The following is a 20,094-nucleotide window of genomic DNA, read 5'->3' as shown; positions in this document are numbered from 1 at the left end:
TAACACAGATTTCAGGATTCATACGGGTTTCTTTATGGATCAAATAAAACATCACTAGTGTGACATTCTGTAGGGGGTATAGCTCAGTGGTAGAGCATTTGACTGCAGATCAAGAGGTCCCCAGTTCAAATCTGGGTGCCCCCTTCTCTTTTAAACAAAAACAAGTGCTTCCAGTTGAGCCATTAAAAAGGTGGAGACCCAGTTTTTAGCGACGAAGTGCGTCATATCGCTGCTTGAGCTCAGGCTGCACAGACAGAGAACAGCATTAGCGCCTGCCAATTCAATGTGAGACTAGATAATCACTTGGAGCCGCTGTCATTTGTGTCCCGCCTGAATCAATCTGACACGTTGCTTTCCTTCTCTCACCCCTCAGTTTCTTTTTTTTTTACACACCCCTCAGATTCATTTAGCACTTTTGGATCATTTAGTTTTAAAGCAGGAGGATAAATTAAAAAAATTAATTAACACTGAGAGTTATTTGGATTCATCTAACACCCCCTCGCTCGTGTTGCCCTGCAGGTTTTAAAGGGTTTCCCTGAGTGTCTGCAGGCTGACATCTGCCTCCATTTGAACCGCACCCTGCTGCAGAACTGCAAAGCCTTTCGAGGCGCCAATAAAGGGTGCCTGCGGGCTCTGGGGATGCGATTCAGGACCACCCACGCTCCGCCAGGTGACACTCTGGTCCACAGCGGGGACATTCTCACCGCCCTCTACTTCATTTCCAGAGGCTCGATAGAGATCCTCAGGGAAGACGTGGTGGTGGCCATATTAGGTGAGATTATATTCATTATCATCATTTAGTCAGTGGATGAATCAACATATTATTTCTGTCTTAAATTAGAATAATAATGACTAACAACACTCAGAATTAACCATTTTATACTCTCTTTATTTGTGATCTGCAACCAGGGGAGCCATAAGGGGGTGAAAAGTTAGGACCCATGACTGACAAGGGCCCTAAAGAAATATTACAACATTTTTTTATCAACATATCATCATTAATAGACATTAATTGAATATTTCATTTACAATTAAACTAACGCTTTATATTTGTATGCAGACTGTTGCATGCATGTCTACACAGTGTTATATCATCACAGCTCAATGTCAGTAGATATCGTACAGTTAGTATTGGACTACAAGAGAGTTGCAAGCTGTCACAGATAGAGGTGTGGTTACAAAAAAAATATGCATGGTTGGTTTGACCTGTGTGTGGAGGTGGAGCCCAATGTGATATATTTTCATGGGTCCCAAAATCCCTGGTGGCGCCCCTGTCCATAACCACAAAAACATACATATACACATATACAAAAACATCATTATAAGAGGTTAAATTGATTGATACATAAATATAATACATATTTCAGAATTAGTTTGAGATTGTTTTCTTTTTTTTTACTCTTTTTGTTTATCATCTACTCTCTCATCTCTTTCCCTGCAAAGCCGCAACTCACACTGCCTGCTGTACACTGTACACACGCACAAACACACACACACACATTTCTCTGTGTGTGGCGTTGTGTTTTCTTGCCAGAGGTGTTTGGGCACAGCTCCACTTTCATTTCACAGCAGCATTGATCACCAATAAGTCCGGTGCTGGGATCCGGGCCGCCTAGGTCATCTCTCTTTTTACAGACGTGTTCGCGGTGACGATTAATTAATTTTTGTTGAGCAGCGTTTTACTGTTGACGATCAGCGTCACTTTACTGTTTCTACTTTTCATTCGTTTCAATCAGACTCATCCCGTCAGAAAGTCGCCAGTGAATTCTTTCCACTACTGCTCACTCAGATGTGTATTGAATAACTGTAACGCTCGTCCCATGATCTTATCTTCCTGCGGTTTCTCTTTAGGAAAGAACGACATATTTGGCGAACCCATCAGTCTGTACGGCAGACCGGGGAAATCCAGCGCTGACGTCAGGGCTTTGACCTACTGCGATCTTCACAAGATCCTGAGGGACGACCTGCTGGAAGTGCTCGACATGTATCCCGACTTTGCCGAAATGTTTTGGAACAATCTGGAGATCACGTTCAACCTGAGAGATGTGAGTGCCACCAGAGGGGAAGTTATACGTTGTATTTTAAAACATAGTAACATCTGTGCTCTGTTTATTTTAAGGCCTAAAAAAACTGTTTTCTAACTTCATGAATTCATTGAAGACATTAATTTAATTAGGTAAATGTGAGCATGTCCTTCATGCATCAGAAACTAGAAGCTCCTCTTCTTAAAGCATGAAATATTTGCACAGTCTTTTTTTAGATGTTTTGCTTTGATTTGCTGCTTTGATATGCAATCTTTTCCTTCCCCTCTTTTACTGACATATAACAACCTTCATAGGACATAACTGTCTTTACTAGGCAGGCAAGGCAGCTTTATTTATATAGTACATTTCATACACAGGGGCAACTCAATGTGCTTTACATAAAAACTAAATATCAGATGATTTAACAGTAAGAATTGGAAACTAGCCGGAGCTACAGATTAATGCATTTAAAGGCTTATCAGATGCCAAAATGTAGCACAGAGGACAGGATTTTATAACTCTATAACTCTAACAGATTTATCTTTCATTGCAAGGTAAACAGCAGAAAAGCAGATTTCTCATTGCAAATAAATCTACCAGAGAAAAGTGCTTGTATTTATGTGATTGGCAACCCTCCACTGCATCAGTGCACTGCCCACATTCAAATGAATGTGAGGGCTGCGTTTTATCATGCAGAGCTGATCTCGGTTAACAGACGCCACGGGGGGCAGCTTTCATTTGCTTAAATGCTGAAATGAAAAAATATACCATCACTAGGTCAAATCTACTGAGACAATTAAGTAAGTAAATAAAGTTTAAGGTTTATTTATGTTGTGTTTTTGACGGACATTCGTCTCAAAGTGCTTTTAATAGGAAAGAAGCAACATACAAAATGAAAGAAATCCTATAACAATCAACACAATGCACACATAAAAATCAATATTCATATGTAATAATAACAATTATTATTAATAATAGTAACGTCTGTCTAGCTGTTTTTTTAAAAATGGATCACTTCGTTGATGTACCTGCCATCTCTGGGCCTATTGTTTGTATATTAGAGTTTTCATTATTATTATTGTGGATGCCTGACAGCTGCAGTGTAGATTGTGTTATCAGCTCCTCACAATCAAAGACAGGCATTTATTTCTAAACTCACCATTATACCAAAATTAAAGTGTATTATTATTTTTTTTAATAATCAAAACTATATATTTGTGAGCTCTTTTTAAAGGTTTACTTCTTCAGAAGGTGTAAAGAGTATTTTTCATAATTCAAAATTGTTTTTGTTTAAAAAAGGAGCAGAGAGAAATATATATACTTATAAATTCCTACTCCTTTCTCACCACTCCTCCTTTAATTCATGTATCATTTCCCAAAATGTATTTACAACCCAAATATTAACCCGGTGTCAAAAAATAAGAAATAAAAAAACAACCCATTAACACAACCAATCATCATCCATATACCCCATATAAATATTAGTATAAAAGTATAAAAAGCGTAGAATATAAGTATTGAATAATGTCAGATTTATCAGTTAATAATTATTCAGGTAGAAATCCTTCATAAAAGCCGTTGGCACCAGTTTCTCCACCAACAGCCTTAATGATGCATGAAACATCACAGACTTATAATACATAATGGTGCTAGACAGCCAATAATGCACATTTCCTTTTAGCATCAGTTCAGGTTTGTATTTCTGAATCACTGAAGCTGATTTGTATCAGGCAGATAGAGTAAACCAGACAACCCCGGGCAGAGACTCTGAATGTGGCTACCGCAGGACGAGGCACCGGAGAGGCTCCCTGCGTCGCCGCAACCGCCCAGGTGAGAGAGAGAGGAAGTGGATCAGAATGTTAATATTTCCATATGATTCCGTTAGATGTATAATCTCTTTATTTCTCTTTTTCTGGCTGCCCCGACGACGCAGACGGCATGGACCGTGACGACTCTTACCCCGATCAGCCCTGTCCGATGGGGAACCACCACCAGGACACGACAGGGGGATCGAACTGGGAAGACCTCTGCAGCAGCGCTAGTATCGGTTCACAGTCTAGTGACGATGAGATGAAGCCCATAGGACACAGTAAAGGGGAGCTGTACCCTCCAGGAGGAGACACCAGAGACTATCCTCCAGCAGTGGTCAACATCCTGCCTCCCAGTGGACCCTCAGCTGGGATGGGACCTCCTGTGGACCTCGGAGGCCCACCGTACCCAGGTAAAGACTCTAACCACCAGTCTTTTCCTGCCAAATAAGGCTCACAAAGTCACAGTTTTTACATCAGCTGTTACCATGTTTTTCCAGGTGAATTACAGACTAAATGAAACAAGAGATAATTTAACATAATCCCAAATCTTCATTGGAAATTTGTGCCATAATTTCATATATAAGTAATGTAATAAGTAATATAAGTTATATCTTTTTATCGATTTTATTCATCTGTTTCTTTTGTCTTTTAATCTCTTTTTTAACCTAGTTTTTAGTCTTTAGTCTTCTTTTATTTTATTTTACAGTTTTTTTCTTTTTAACTTAATTTTTAAACTTTTAAAAACCTCTTATTTTTATTTATTTTCAAATTGTTTATCATTTACTTTTGCATTGGTCTTAGTTTTTTCTTTTTCTTGTTCTTTTTTCATTGTAATTTGTTCTCTGTTTTTGTTCTTTTATCGTCTTTATTCCTTTTTCTTTATGTCATCTTTGATCTACACTATTATCAGCTTCTCAATCAATTGTGACGCACTTTGAAGGTTCACAAAGTCACAGTTTTTACTCCGCAGGCAACATCAACTGTTACCAACTTTTTCCAGATGGATTAGACACAAAATCTCTTTTAACAAGAAACAAGAGATAATTTAACATATCTTCAAACCTTCACTGGAAATGTGTTGGAACCATGACGTCATATATACTCAATCTGAAGAGACAGAGGATTTAAATAAGGACGAAGTGTTTACTAAACAAATCATCTTTGTTACATAGTGAGATGTGAGGTCTGATTAGTGATGGTGGTGTGAAGTTAAGTCCAGAGTCCAAGTTTATATTATTATACTATATATATATTTATATGTATCATGATCGATCCAAACAAAAACTGAATATTTATCTAATCTAACCTGAAAATTAAACCAAAATATGTTTAAGTAAAGTTTATATTGTTATGCAGAGAGTAACATTTGTTCATTTATTGCATCAGTAAGTGAGGCTGTACTGATTATTATCAACTATAAATATGATTTAGACTTACAAGTTGTACTACAAGATAGTAGTGAAAGTAAAATATTCACAAAATATGTGATTAAAATAAAACTAAATTGGAATAAAAATGGGAAAAGATAACAGAAATCCCTACCGTGAATTATTTCTTGTGGTCAGTTTCTCTTGCCTACATATTGCATGATTTTCTTGCATGATTATTAGTATTTCAAGGCAATTTTTCTGCTTCATATTCATTTTCAGCGGCCGCACCTATCAGCATGTCAGGCCTGTACGGCTACTGGCCGGACCGCAGAACCAGCCAGTTCTCCGACAGCCAGAGACGAGCGTCCTCAGTCAGGGCCACCTTCCACCCTCCTCCCTGCGCCGAGGACCGGCCCAGCGAACTGGAATCCAGACTGGAGCTGCTGCAGTCCCAGTTAAACCGGTGAGCAATGTACTGGAGACAGAAAAGTGATAGGGGGCACCTGGATTTGAACCTGGGACCTCTTGATCTGCAGTCAAATGCTCTACCACTGAGCTATACCCCCTACTGTCTCATTTGATTTGGGTGTCGCCTTTCATTCATTCACTATTTACCTACGTTCTAGCTTCTATTGTATAAGCGAGCTCTCTCCTGCCTCTCCTGCTGTGTTTGCATATCAATTCCCAGCTGGTCGCTCCCACGGTGTGTGAACGTAGTGTTGCATGTGTATCGAAAAGAGGGAGGAGAAAGAAAAGGAGGAGAGGATGGAAAGACAAATAAAGATAAGGAAGCGGATGATGCAGAAAAATGTAGAAAAAAGCTCTCTAAATGATTCATGTGTGCTGCGTTATAGCTGCCTGTCTGTTAATGTGTGTATAAAAGAGCGAGAGAGAAGCCTAGTGGACATATTGGAAAAGGCAGATTGCTTTCTATAAAAAGATGAAGCAGCTTTCCACCCAGCAACAAAACTGTGTGGTTTATGTTACTGATGATGCCGATAAAATCCTGATGTCATTTTTGCTTTTTCGTCTTCCAGGCTGGAGACACGAATGACAGCAGACATCAACGTGATCCTGCAGCTCCTCCAGAGGCAGATGGCCCCGGTGCCTCCCGCCTACAGCGCCGTGTCACCCAGCCCTCACCCGCCTCACCCCACCGCCCTGTACAGCACGGGAGCGCCCACAATCCACACCGTCCCTCCGATCCAGCCGGTACAGATCGACAGCACTGCCTCACTGCTACAGGTGTTTGTTGCATCACATCTCCCTCCTCTCAGCCTTATGGGACTAATTTAGGTCTAATTTAGACTCATAATTACTCTATACCGCAAACTTCTGAACAACAAATATATTCCACAGTCATAAATGCATCATCAGTCATTAATACATGTTTCCATTAATCCTTAATGAAGCTGTCAGAGATATACTATATTACACTATATTATGGTCCAGGAAAAATTAAGAATAAAAAAACATGTTTGAATGTTGATTTTTAAATTTTTTTAATAAATATGGGCTAAATTTGTACATTTGCATGCACAAAAATGTGTGACAGCTGCACAAAAATTAAGAAAGTCATACATTTTATGTCCATTTTTGTATATTCTGGATCACATTATGAAAAGTTTGACTAAAAAGAAATATGTATAGTGTTTTTACAGCTTTCAAATGTAATAATCTGGAGCAGTATTTAAGGGTTAAGGCTTTTATTTGTAAATGAAATACTTGTGCACACATTGCAGGAAGTATTCAGCCCTCCTGATATTGTAAATCAAACGGAGTCACTTTTAGTGGAAACTTTCATATTTACTTACTAAAATGTAGCTTAGCAATTTCATAAGGGAACAGTTTGACATTCAGGGAAATACACTTATTCTCTTTCAGGATTATAGATGAGATCAATACTGCTCTCATGTCTGTGTGATAAATATATAAATATATATGACAGATGATGAGCTTAATTTAGCACAAAGATAACGGCCGGTCTGCTTCTGTCCAGAGGCAACAAAATACACTCAGGCGCACTAATTAACATGTTATGCAATGTTTGTTTACTCTTGTATTAAGAACTGGACTATATCTTGGTCAAATAGTGCAATGCTTACTTTTACACTTTATTTTGTGCAGATTAAACAAATGACAGATGATGTGTAAATAATGAGGTTTAGCGTAGCTGCCAGGTGGATTTTGTGACCTTTGAACGGAGCCAGATTAGGCTTAGTTGCAGTTTGTATACCTACTGTACAGATATAAAAGTGGCATCATTCTTCTTATGTACATTTATGTATTTTATTTAATTACTTTATTTGTCAGGGACAGTGCATATTAATAAACATTTCTCTAAATATGCCAGTATTAGCCCAAAGGCTTAGTTTTCACCTGTTGTCCAGGTGGGAGTTAGCAGCCTAAAAGACAAGAAACACATTTAAAACAGTGTTTGTCAGTTATAATAAACATAAAACTCAGAGTGACACAATAAAAGTGGAGTAAACTTTGACTGAACAAACATTTAGAGAACAGCTTCACAAGAGCAGACATAAGCACATAGAACAAATGTGAGCAAAGACAGACGTAAGCATAACAGATATGAGCAAAATCTGCAGTGAGACAGTGTTTCTCCAAAAATGACTCCTTCAAACACAAAGGTTGGAGTAGTTGTGATTCATCAGATACATCAAAGTCCCAACATAAACCTTCTTTCTCTCTCTTTATCTCTCTCCTTCAGAGTCCAGACTCTGATTTCAAGCACAAATCCAAGGACTCCCTGTCCAGCGGGATCCACCTCACTGTGGCCTCCGACGACACCATGTCCATGTCGCCGGAGTCCGACCCAAGTCATCGACCCTCAGTGGACCTCATGGCTCCTCCTCAACTGTCGTGCTCAGGGGCCCAAGAGCTTCCTGGACTGCTATGCGGCAGCCAGCGCTACCCCTCCCTCCCTGAACACCTGGAGACCTCCACAGAGGCGCAGGAGATCCAGAGGCACGTCTCAGACCCCGTCCTGCCGGGCAGCTAGAACAGCTGTCACCACCACCACCACCACCCAAAAACCTGGTCTTTACAACAGGACAGCCATACGTTCCCCATTTTGTAACTTTACCTACCTTAAAATCTCCTCTGTCCTGTTCAGATGCTGCTGTAGAGTGCGGGTCACCTCGCACTTCCACGTCACAGGAGGTCCCCAGCACCTCCTGTTTCTTACTATAGACTCAACGGCGCCCCCACAGGCTGCTGTGGTTTTGTGCTCCAGGGTCCCCTCATCCCCCCCAGGTCCTGTGCAATGAAGAGATTACTCCCACCCAGTTGGGAGGGAAAACAGTGAAAAATAAAAGAGTTGACAGCAAGCACACATACACTTATTGTGGTGCGTTCGCTGCATCTGAAAGCTCCGTAAACTGCAGACTCGATGGACAACTAATACGTTTCACGTGTGAAGAATTATCTGCATTCACGTTGTATAAGAATTGCACATTTAGACTTGAGCGTAGAAAAAAAATGTAATCATTTCTTTGTAACTAAAATTATTTTCATAATATTAGAGATGTATCGGCTACATTAAAAAAGGGGGCCGTACTTCTAGTGAATATAATAACTACGAGTGTATAAAGTTATAGAGTCACTGTTGTTTTTTTGGTGTAAGCTGAAAAAAATATCAAGAGGCGTTTATGGCACACTGTGAAGGATGCAAAGCAGTGTTGGAAAACGGGAAGCGGTGTGTAATGTTTCATCTCATATTTCTGACATTTTGACATGAATCAGCGTTACTCAGTAAACGTGTCATCGGATCACGATAAAGGTAATTCAAACGTGCACAATCAAGCAGAGCAGGAGAACGTTTCTTGTACATTTAGCTCTTTATGGTTTTGTTTTGATCATGGCTGCTTTGCTTGGTCCCCCCCCGCCCCGCCCCCTCCATGTATAAATGTGTCTGTTCATCTGTGCTCTGTCATCTGTCTGTTAAAGTATCACCATCACATACTGTCATAATTTACCTGGATGTGTTTAATTGCCAACGTTAGAGGACTTCACTGTCCTGAATACGTACAAAGAGGGAAAAACTGCCGGATGTTGTTTTTAAAGTCAGCTGAGTGACAAAGTGAAGCGGACGGTAACTGTCAATCACACACGTCGTCATCTAAAGGCGTCCTTTGATAAAGATGATTTTACAGTTACAGCCACGAGGTGAATGTAATTACTTTTTAAAGCATTTATAATTCTGTATAATGTTTCTTGAAGCACAAATTACTGTTATTTATCTTTTTTTTTTTTTTTAGATTAAAGACACACAGCGGAGATACACTGAGAATCAAATTGCTTTTATTTCTAAAACCTGTAATGTGATGACAAACTCTCTGACTGTATATAAATGTGGACGACGTGTCTTCACTTCCTGCTGCTATGCAAAATTGAAGCCAAAATATCCCTTTTCTTGGAGCGGCCATGTTGTTTGTGTGACATCATTTGGAGCCAGAGTCAGACGTCAAACCCTCTTTTTATATCTTAACATAAAAAATTAAGAACAAACTTATTTGAACAATGAGCACTTGAACAATCAACAGCATAATAACGACCTAAAATGACCTGAAATGATAAATAAAAAATGTATTTGATGTGTACTTTCATTTTTTGTAACTTTGGCTCATGTCCCATCCTCTAACATTGACATATACTGCAGCTGGCCACCAGGGGGCGATCGATTTTGGCTTCACTTTTGGGAAACTGTCATGATGTCCATATTTATATACAGTGAATGCTATAAACTGCAACAATGAGCCTTTAAGAAAAAAAGGAAACTTGATTGTTAAATAGTTAAATATGCTCAAACTGTAAAGGGAACAGAGAACTTACATTGCAGTCTTTAAAGGGAACATAACGGGCTTTTTGTGATGTTGATGATCCAAAACTTGAGGTGAAAGTGTAAAACTACAAGTCAAAAGCCCTCCACTCCAGAGCTTTATCCTGCATGGATATGCAAAGTTATCTCTACTTCCCAATCAAACTGATGTCAGATCATTTGCACATGCCCACAAACGCCTGTCTGTTCTTTAGTCTTTGTTGTTAACTCCACTCACATATTTCAGAGCAGATTTGGGCTCAAACATGCACAGATGTACATTTTAGAAGTTTATATTCCAAGTAATCAGACTACTGTTGTTAGGTTACGTAGCTGCTGGAGCTGGGGCTTCCAGGATCCAACCAATCAGAACTCATGGGCTTCATAAAGAGTCAGTATCAGATAAATAAGGAGCTTTTTTAAAACTGTAAAGCATGCAAATATATCCCAATAGAGCCCCAGAATAAAAAATATAGGCCTGGAAATGTGCATGATACACCCCTTTAATTTAGTAAACCTGTATGAGTGTGTGTGTGTGTGTGTGTGTGCGTGTGTGTGTGTGTGTGCGTGTGTGTGTGTGTGTGTGTGTGTGTGGTCATAGGCTACTGCTGTCTCTGCTGTCTGGGACACATTTCAGACTAAAGACCAGTTAATTGGTGACAGCGTGTCCAATTAAGAAGACAATCTGTGTCCCTAATTGGTAAGTGGTTAAAGTCAGGCTTAGGATACGTTTCTAGGAAATGAATGTAAGTATGTTATGTCCCTAAAAGTGACCACGGACAGCATGTGTGTGTGTGTATTTGTGATCATGGATTAATTAGGTTGCGTTCAGTGACAGATATGCAGCGTTAGATCAAGACAGGCGGGGTGTGAAACTTTAAAAAGCTGCTGAACAATTACTCTCAATCCCATATGGAGGACGCTTCACATGCTTCATCATCCACTTAAGATAGAGAAGCATCATGGTTGACGTCTAAACAGGAACATTTACCCAGTTACTGTATAATTTTATGGTAAATCTACTTCATTATATTTCAGAGGGAATTATTGTACCGCCTACTCAACCACATTTATTTAGCAGGTACAGTTAAAAGCTTTGAAGTATGTTTTTTTTTATAATACTGAGCACATGACAATACATACAATTAACCAACGGGAGATTATACTTAATTAGCTCCACCTTGACCTGCTTCAACATTAATGTACTACAGTGATTTAGTATGTTACTTGGATAACGTTGGTGGTTCTTTTTAAATAATGGTCAAAACCGAAGCAGCAGTGCTCAAAATATCTTGACTTTTAGCACCTTGTATGAGTCAATCCTCAAAAACCATAGATACTACATTTCCCATAATGCAACACAATTACATGTCTCAATACCTGAACCTTCCCTTCTTCCTCCAGGGCCACAAAAGACATTAAATAACAGTTTTACATGCTAAAAAGCATTAATTGTAGAAAGTAAACCAACTTTTATATGTAAAAATGGTTAAGTACCCCTTTAAATTATGTTTAATGCATCAGTAATTTAACACTGACTGCATAATACTTTGGATTTTACCTTGGATAATACATAATATATCTGTACTTTTACTTTTAAGTCATCATTTTCTGATGATACCTTGAAATTGAATATTTCTACACTGTGTTATTCTTACTTAAACGAAAGTAAAGAAGCTGTATACTTCTTTTCACAACTTGTAGGTTTTAATCCTCACTTCCACCTTCTTTACTGTGTTGTTTTCAGAGTTATTGCTATCGGACAGCCCCTTGTTTATCTGATGAAATTCACTAAATTGATCCCAATTCGCAGATTTGATTAGCTTGACTCAAAGTCACAAGAGATGCGGCACAGAGAGAGTAGAGAAGAGGGATCAAACCTCTTTAAGTGCTCTTATATTAAAGCAACCACCAGAGAAACACAGCTGATCAAACCTGGGCGATAAAACAATCTTCATATTTCTTTAACTTTAAGTGAGCCAGATATATTTTACTTTGGATAGTATAAAGAGGAATTTAACTTGTCATGTGCTTCCACTGCTAGTCCTCCTCCTCCTCCCTCCCTTTAAGCTCATGCTGGGAGCTGATATGCAAACACAGCAGGAGAGGGAGGAGCGTTACATCAACTTTCACAGGTAAACAAGGGACTGGTGACTAATTTAAAAGCACCACCAAAGTCACATAAAAGTGTCAGGGGGTATAGCTCAGTGGTAGAGCATTTGACTGCAGATCAAGAGGTCCCCGGTTCAAATCCGGGTGCCCCCTCTCTTTTCCCACGCCCAAAATCATGCCAATAGATCAATAACATATCTCTTAATAACACTAGATGACTGTCATTTCTCAATATAATAAAGTACAGTGACAACTTAGCTTCCTAAGACATGGAGGAATACAATTTATTAGAGCAAATTCAATAATAAACTTTATGAAAAAAGCTACAACATGAACACTTGGCTTACCAATGTCTTAAGTCGATATATTTATATGTATGTACATTTTGCCTTGTAAATGGCATGCTACAAGGACATGACCCTTTAAGTATTAGGGGAAAAAAACAACAGAAAGAGAGAAATAGAAATAGAGGCAGACACAGACACTCAGTCAAGTCAGAAAGTTGTTATCAATCTCCTCCTCGTTCACTTCACAACTCACTCTAACACAAGTCTCGACGAGAGAGGAGAAGAAGAAGAAGCAGCACAATCTTATACAAATAAAAAAAAAAGAGAGGAGAAGAGAGAATAATAAGGAGGCTAAAAAGGCTGAATAACATTGCTCTGGTAGGTTCTTGAGTATTGCTGTACATGGGCTGCCTCTCACACTCACGCACACGCACACGCACACGCACACACACACACACACACACAGCATCACCAGCCGAACTAAAACACACCATATGATGACAGACAGCACTGCAGTGACGATATGAATCCCTCTCAGCTTATTTTTTTACAGCTTTTTTTAAATATAAAAAAAAGTTGTACAGGACCACAAGCTTGAGCCTGGATACAATCATTTGGAGAGAGAGTGAGAGAGAAAAAAGAGAAAGGGGGAGAAAGAGAGAGAGAGAGGGGAGGATATTGAACAGTTTAAATTGCCACAGGGGTAAACAAGACTATAATATATTGATCCTTGTATGAGAGTCCACGAGAAGGCTACAACATATTTCCTACATATTAGAGAGAGGGAAAGAGAGGTTGTCTGCCACCTACAGGAGTTTGTATCAACCTTTACAAAATCAAAAACGGATGAAAAAAACCCACACGACATCTATATAAACCCTTCATGATAATCTCACAGCCGGCCGAAATCAAAACTCACACCAAGAGAAGTATAAAATCCTGTTGTTGTTGTTGTTTTTTTGTTTGTTTGTTTTTTACAGATGCTGAACACTACCATTTGAGCAAAAAAAAAAGAGAGAAAATAATAAAATAAATAAGAGCTTTTTTTCTTCTTTTAAAAACACATTTTAGAAGAAGAAATAGTATGGAGTAAAAGACGTGGAAGAAGAAGAAAAAAAGATGTAAACCAGGTTATTGTGGAGTAGGTGCGGGATACTCCGGACACGTTCAGAAAGTTCACACGTGACTTCGTCCTCGTTTTGAAATCAGTGGGACGAGGACAAAAAAAACAAAAAACAATAATAATAATTAAGTCCAAATCTGAAACAACGCCCCTTCTCCTCTTCTTCTTCTTCTTCTTCTTCTCCGTCTGAGTGTCTGTGGTTTAACTTCAGACACGCAGTATCTCCAGGCAGTTGTTGTAGCAGATGGCGATCCAGTCCGGCTGTGTGGAGGCCCACTGCACGTTGTTGATCTCCCCTTCGGCTGTGTAGGCCAGGATGGGATCTTCAATGGCCCGCGGCATCTGCTGGATGTCCCATATCAGGGCCTGGTGGTCATCGGCTGAGAGGAGACGATACTCAGAGTGAGAATTAAAGGAAATACACGAAGCTAAAGTGGCGGGAGATTAAGGAAATCCAGGGTCACTTTACACTTGATATTACACCACAATGAGAAGCTGCAATCATGGGAAAAACAAGTCTTATCTTATCAACAATAGCTTACTTAAAAGGGATCCCTTCATAATGCACTAACAATGTAAGTGATGGGGGACAAAATCCACAGTCTTCCTTCTGTGCAAAAATATCACTTAAAAATTTAATTTGAAGCTAATATGAAGCTTCAGTCGTCCAAATGAGTCCGTCTTTTTAGTGCCTAAGTCCCTCTTTTTGTTACTATACTTCCACCACAGCTCAACAGAGGAAACACTAAGAGGGAATTTGATGCTAAAAAGACTGTAAATGTGTCAGATATCCACTTGATATGACTAACTCAGACTGCTGAAGTCTTATATAAGTTTCATATAAACAAACACATTTTTAAGACACTCTTGAAAAACTGTGAATTTATCCTTTATGTGATCCAAAGACTAAAGACTGGCTGTGACCAAATTCTGACTATGTGACGGTCTCTACTGTCAGAAAAGTATTTTGATCATCGATTGATCGTCGTTGAGTCTCTCTTTGGATTTTGACCAATTGATCAGACAAAACGAGGCATTGAAGACATCACCATGAGCTTTATGAAAGTATAACAGGTGATTTTTACCATGTTCTGATATTTTATAGAGAAAATGATTAATTGAGATAATAATTGTCAGATTACAATAATGAAATTATGCGTTTGCTGCTAGTTTTTGTTTTTTCTCTTTTGAGGTTTTCTTATGTATAGAAACGCCTGCACTGTATCCAAACGTGTTTATTTTTTAGCTACATTATAAAAACACGAGAGTGGTGCAAATGAACAATGCCAATGGACAATGTCTGTCCTATTTTTGCATCTTAGTTTATATTGTAGCCCTAAAATTCACCAAGTGTTCAAAATCCAATATCGAACAGTCTGACACACAAATTGTGACCGACACATTATTTAGACTCGTCTCCAACAGCGTGACGTGCACTGAACTTGTCAGATTAGCATTACCTGCGGTACAGATGTGACATGAGGAGTGGGGAGCCCAGGCGATGCCGTTAACACAGGCACGATGGTTGTTCAGCCGAGCCACAGGCGTGCAGGGAACACGAACATCCAAGATGACCACCTACAACACACAGAGAAATATTAATGATACAGACTAACCTGGATAGAAAACACACTCAAATCCAAGTTGCTGAGAGGTACCAAGCTCCCATGAAGTTATTTTTTTAGGACTTATATAATATCATGTATAAAATATGATGTGAATGTTAAATAAGTGTCCATAAAATTCAGTATTTCATCGTGCCAGCAAACATGCTTACTGGCACAGACACATATTCAGCGATAGGCTATAAGAACCTATATCTCACTGACCTCCATGCCGTCCATTGCCATCGTGGCCAGGTAGTTGGGGTCCTGCTTGTTCCAGCAGAGGCGGAGCAGCGGGTGGTGTTGGGGATCTTCATAAATAATGGTGCTGTGCTCCAGGTGCCGCAGGTCGAACATGCGGACCGAACCGTCGGCTCCCACAGAGGCGAACATGTCTCTACCACCTCCTGCACGGCTGAACGCGATGTCATACACCTACACAGATACATTGAGACACATATTTTAATATTTAATACTCTATCTACTGTGATTCAGGTTTAATTTTGCCGTAATAAACTAGTAAACAAGGCACACACCTCTTTGTCGTGAGCGATCAGCTGGGTCTTCACATGACCGGACACCAGGTTGACTCGTCCCAACACCTGACCGGTCTCCAACCCCCAGATAGTACAGGTGGTGTCAATGCTGGACGTGCCTGCACAATAAATAAAGAAGCATGTTAGAAATTCAAAACACCTCGTGCGAAAGAACAATAAAGTCGGACTTTTGGCCTCCTGATTATTAAATCAGCAAGTGGATTTCTTACCCAGCAGATTGGGATCAACCTCATTCCAGTCGAAGGAGGTGAGCGGAGCGCAGAAGTCTGAGTTCTTGTTGTTATTCAGCAAACATTCGAGACGTGTTTCTGTGTCGCTGACCTGCAAGAATAAACGTTAAAGAATTCAGTAGACTTTCAAAATACATTAAACAAACTGATCTTATCCCCACAGTAGAGATTACATTGTTTTTATCCTATAACTGAATATGATGTTGATGTCCTATATCATCTATTGCAGGTGAGTCATGAACTACTGCAGTCCACAGGGTGTGCGAAAAAAGAGGGGGCATCCGGATTTGAACCGGGGACCTCTTGATCTGCAGTCAAATGCTCTACCACTGAGCTATACCCCCTGACACTTTTACTTTACTTTGGTGGTGCTTTTAAATGAGTCACCAGGCCCTTGTTTACCTGTGAAAGTTAATGTAACGCTCCTCCCTCTCCTGCTGTGTTTGCATATCAGCTCCCAGCATGAGCTTAAAGGGAGGAGGAGGAGGAGGAAGACTAGCAGTGGAAGCACATGACCAGTTAAATTCCTCTTTATACTACTTTAGAAGATGGTTCAAGCATAAGGTGTGAAATATATGATTTGACAGAGGCCTTTTCTGTCAGATTAGAATCTGGTAAAACTGGGTTGACTTTGTATTACCACTGAGATCAAACTTTTTGTTTAAATAAGATTAAAAAAAACTAAGGAGAATGTAATGCACTCATGCTGCTACACACTTTATTTTATGATATGTAATTTCTTATTTAGATTTATTCTGTTTTATTTCTATTTAATGTAGTATGTTTTATATAATGTCCCGTTTTTATGTTCGCAACACAGAGTTGCAATTGTCTGTTTCCCTGAGCCAAAGGTTACATCCTCAAATGTCTTGTTTTGTCCCAACCAACAACTCTAAGATATTCAGTTAAACAGAATATTTAAAAATAGAAAGTATGATCTTGTGTTTAAATATAGAGTTATGACCAAATATTGATTAACATAAGGGTTGGCAACTAATCGATGAATTGCTGCAGCTCTCTCTTTGTTATTGTCTATTATGTTATTATTTACAAAGCTAATACTTGTTAAAGGGGTCAATTTATTGTTGGTTTTGGTCTTTTCTTTATGATATTTGATGATCGTAAAGCACAATATAAATTATTACTAGATAAGATATTCCTTTATTAGTACAACAATGGGGAAAATTGTATATAAATCACAAGATTTCCCCCTCTACATAAACACCATGTCCAGGGAGAGAGACCCTTACCCTCCATATACTGTGCGATTAGTTGTTGCAGCTCTATTTGTCTTAAAGTCTAATCTAATACTTGTTGGTGGAGTCAATTAACTGTTGGTTTTGGTCTTTTTATAAGATTTAATGTCCATAAATGTCAATATAAACTAGATACAAGACTTCTCCACTACAGTAACACCATGTCCAGGAGGGTGAGAGAGACCCTTACCCTCCATATACGCAGGTAGTCCCCACTGGTGGCCAGCAGGTCTGGGTAAACCCCCTTAGTGTCTGGAATCCACATGATCTTGGTGGTGGGGTAAGGATGGTCAAACGTGTTCCTGCAGACGAACTCTGAGCTCTCCTCTTCCAGACCCACCAGCTGCACCTAAAGGGGGGAAAAAACATAAAACCTGGATATTACTAAAAAAATAAAAAACCACCACAGAGCCGAATGAGGAGTTTTAAAATAGAAGTAGGGGAGAACGGGGTTAGTTGTCACAGTCGTTAGATCTCGGTCCCTAAAGTGCGCTATTAAAAAGTGTTAGTACTGAAGGTTTCGGAATTTGGGTGAGATGTTACATTGAAGGTCATTTCTGGAGTAAACCACTTCACATCGAGATGAGAGATGGGCTGTTCAGTGTTTCTCTTCTAGGCTCTTGTTTGTCACATATAAGGCATGATATATCCATTCCCTTTCTTTCTTTCTTTCTAGAGAGAAAAATTAGCAGGAATGTTGCCATGAAGTCAATTAAGGGTCAGACTCCTTCAGATGTAACACTCAGAGCAGTCAGAGAGGTTAAACTGCACAATATTGTTATATAAGGATTTTTTTTTTTAAAAGCACTTATAGGAATGATTTATGTTCTCTTGATGCAGGAGACTTGTTAGGTTGTTGTATTTCAATAAAACTTGACATTTAAAGTAATTTCTAAGATTACCTCCAATTTTATTTGTTTCCCCATTTAAATATTATGGTTGGGGATGTTTGTCACAGTCTCTTCATGGTTGGTTGTCACATATATATATGGTGTTACATAGCGAGTCCTTTCTTTCTTTTTAGACAGCAAAATTACCAAGAACTTCAGAGACAAAAAGGTGAAACTGCCCAATATTGTTATATAAGGATAAATCAATAAAAATACAAGTATGTGAATTATTTCTCCTGTTTATGTTCTCTTGATGCAGGAGATGTGTTAGATTGTTGTATTTCAATGAAACTTACCATGTTAAATTCATTTCTAAGAATAGCCTCCATTGTTTTAGTTTCCCCCATTTAAACAACACAGGGACAACCAATCCCACAATGGGCACAAGACATATTTTCCACATCTTTTGAGCAGAAACAGCTTAAGGAGAGTAAGACCACTTTATTCCTACTTGATACTTTTGGTTTCATTACCTATTTAAAAGGGAATTTCTATTAAAGATGCAGTTTATGAGGAATTCAAAAGGAAAGTAATAAAAAAAAAGAAGTGTGACAACTAAAATCCGTTCTCACCTAGATATATACACACACAGATATACCATCACTAAATTATAACACTATTAAACACACCTCTTATTATTTTAACATCACTGAAAAATCAACATTGATTGTGATTTGATGCGCAGGGTTATCATTAGCATTAGCAAAATTAGCTCGCTACTAGCTACTAGTATCTTTAGCTTTGTCTCATATATAGACAGAGAAAGAAAGAAAGAAAAATAGCCACTACGCACCTTGTTATTATACTCCTCCACGAAGCTGCCAAGGGCCAGCCGAAAGCGTTTGTCCGGGCGGACGCTCCAGTTCATGGCATACACCGTCCATGGCGCCTCGTATTTATAGATCTCTTTTCTTTTGCCGTGCAGCGACATCGAGCTAACACGATAGCGTTAGCCGAACTCTACCAAAATAAGTCCTCGTTGCTAGGAAACGATCAAAAAGGGGGTTTAGATCAACTGGGCCGAGCGTAAAATGTCACCAGACGAGCTGCTAATAATGACCATCTGAGTGGATAAAGCGTGTTTTTAAGGAGATGTTCTCACCACTTTACTTAACAAAAGAGTGGCATTGCTCGTAACGACCGAGGGAGAAACGACAAGTCCAATGGAGGTAGAAGGCTTCCGGTTACGCTTTTCAAAACAAAATATATAAAATAAAATAAAAAGAAAGTGTCATCTTATTTTGAAACACTCAAACTCAAATTCAGTAAAATGAGTCTCTTGGACAAACACATCACATTCACAGTAAAAGTACATAAGTATTATGAGCTTGATGTAAGTAAAGTATTGCAGTAAAAGTACATAAGTATTATGAGTGATGTAGTTAAAGTATTACAGTAAAAGTACATAAATATTATGAGCTTGATGTAGTTAAAGTATTACAGTAAAAGTATATAAGTATCAAAACAAAATATAAAAAAAGAAAAAAGAAAGTGTGATCTTATTTCGAAATATAGAGCCTAAAAACCATAGACTGTATGCTAAAAACACTCAAACTCAAATTCAGTAAAATGAGTCTCTTGGACAAACACATCACCTTCACTTATAGCAGTGGTGAAAGAAGTATTCAAATCCTTTACTTCAGCAAAAGTACCAATATAGTTATTTAAAAAAAATACTCCATATGCCAGTACACTGGTATTAAATAATATTTCATGAGTTTTTTTTTATTGTTATAGTTACATGCTGTGACCACTGGAGGGCAATTGACACCCAGAATTTTACCAATTGCAGCTACAGAGATAAAGACAGACATTCTAACACACAAATACTTCCGGTAAAACACTCAAAACCGCCAAATTAAACTTTTAAATTAAGCAGAAAGGCGCGATATAAGTGGCGGTACTTTAGCTTTGAAAGGCTGAGACTGTGTGGAGCTTCAGGCGCATCGTATAAGAAAACATCCAGCGCGTCTTTGTACGCTGTGCCATCATGCTG

The 20,094-nt window shown here is 38.9% G+C and overlaps 2 protein-coding genes and 4 non-coding genes across 6 annotated transcripts in view; 3 read left to right on the top strand and 3 right to left on the bottom strand.

The window, feature by feature from the left end:
- kcnh6a (potassium voltage-gated channel, subfamily H (eag-related), member 6a) overlaps window positions 1-8,221 on the top strand; it is a 38,539-nt gene extending 30,318 nt beyond the window's left edge. The window contains exons 10-16 of the mRNA XM_062438307.1: window positions 520-772; window positions 1,852-2,045; window positions 3,755-3,854; window positions 3,958-4,245; window positions 5,485-5,668; window positions 6,243-6,450; window positions 7,931-8,221. Of these exons, the coding sequence (XP_062294291.1) occupies window positions 520-772; window positions 1,852-2,045; window positions 3,755-3,854; window positions 3,958-4,245; window positions 5,485-5,668; window positions 6,243-6,450; window positions 7,931-8,221 (1,518 nt within the window). The remainder of the gene's footprint in view (window positions 1-519; window positions 773-1,851; window positions 2,046-3,754; window positions 3,855-3,957; window positions 4,246-5,484; window positions 5,669-6,242; window positions 6,451-7,930) is intronic.
- Window positions 73-144, top strand: trnac-gca (transfer RNA cysteine (anticodon GCA)). Its single transcript has one exon. It is a non-coding gene; the product is annotated as a tRNA-Cys (tRNA).
- Window positions 5,700-5,771, bottom strand: trnac-gca (transfer RNA cysteine (anticodon GCA)). Its single transcript has one exon. It is a non-coding gene; the product is annotated as a tRNA-Cys (tRNA).
- A 4,011-nt stretch (window positions 8,222-12,232) lies between the features above and the next one.
- On the top strand, window positions 12,233-12,304 carry trnac-gca (transfer RNA cysteine (anticodon GCA)). Its single transcript has one exon. It is a non-coding gene; the product is annotated as a tRNA-Cys (tRNA).
- A 106-nt stretch (window positions 12,305-12,410) lies between these two features.
- On the bottom strand, window positions 12,411-19,237 carry dcaf7 (ddb1 and cul4 associated factor 7). Its single transcript, XM_062439519.1, has 7 exons — window positions 18,892-19,237; window positions 17,399-17,557; window positions 15,932-16,043; window positions 15,702-15,820; window positions 15,391-15,600; window positions 15,022-15,139; window positions 12,411-13,941 (listed from the first exon to the last, which is right to left on the bottom strand). Exons 1-7 carry the CDS (start codon window positions 19,027-19,029, stop codon window positions 13,769-13,771), a joined length of 1,029 nt encoding a protein of 342 aa, XP_062295503.1. The 5' UTR covers window positions 19,030-19,237; the 3' UTR covers window positions 12,411-13,768.
- Window positions 16,225-16,296, bottom strand: trnac-gca (transfer RNA cysteine (anticodon GCA)). Its single transcript has one exon. It is a non-coding gene; the product is annotated as a tRNA-Cys (tRNA).
- Window positions 19,238-20,094: the final 857 nt, after the last annotated feature.

Source organism: Scomber scombrus, chromosome 18 (genome assembly GCF_963691925.1).
Source record: "Scomber scombrus chromosome 18, fScoSco1.1, whole genome shotgun sequence".
NCBI classification, from domain to species: Eukaryota; Metazoa; Chordata; class Actinopteri; order Scombriformes; family Scombridae; genus Scomber; species Scomber scombrus.
This window is presented reverse-complemented; position numbering and strand designations above follow the sequence as displayed.

Coding starts and splice junctions, on each gene's coding strand:
- dcaf7 (XM_062439519.1), bottom strand. CDS start 19,029: ATGTCGCTGCACGGCAAAAGAAAAGAGATCTATAAATACGAGGCGCCA. Junction 16,044..17,398: donor ACTACCTGCGTATATGGAGG/GTAAGGGTCTCT, acceptor TTATTCTTGCAG/GTCAGCGACACAGAAACACG. Junction 15,601..15,701: donor TGATCGCTCACGACAAAGAG/GTGTGTGCCTTG, acceptor GTATCTGTGTAG/GTGTATGACATCGCGTTCAG.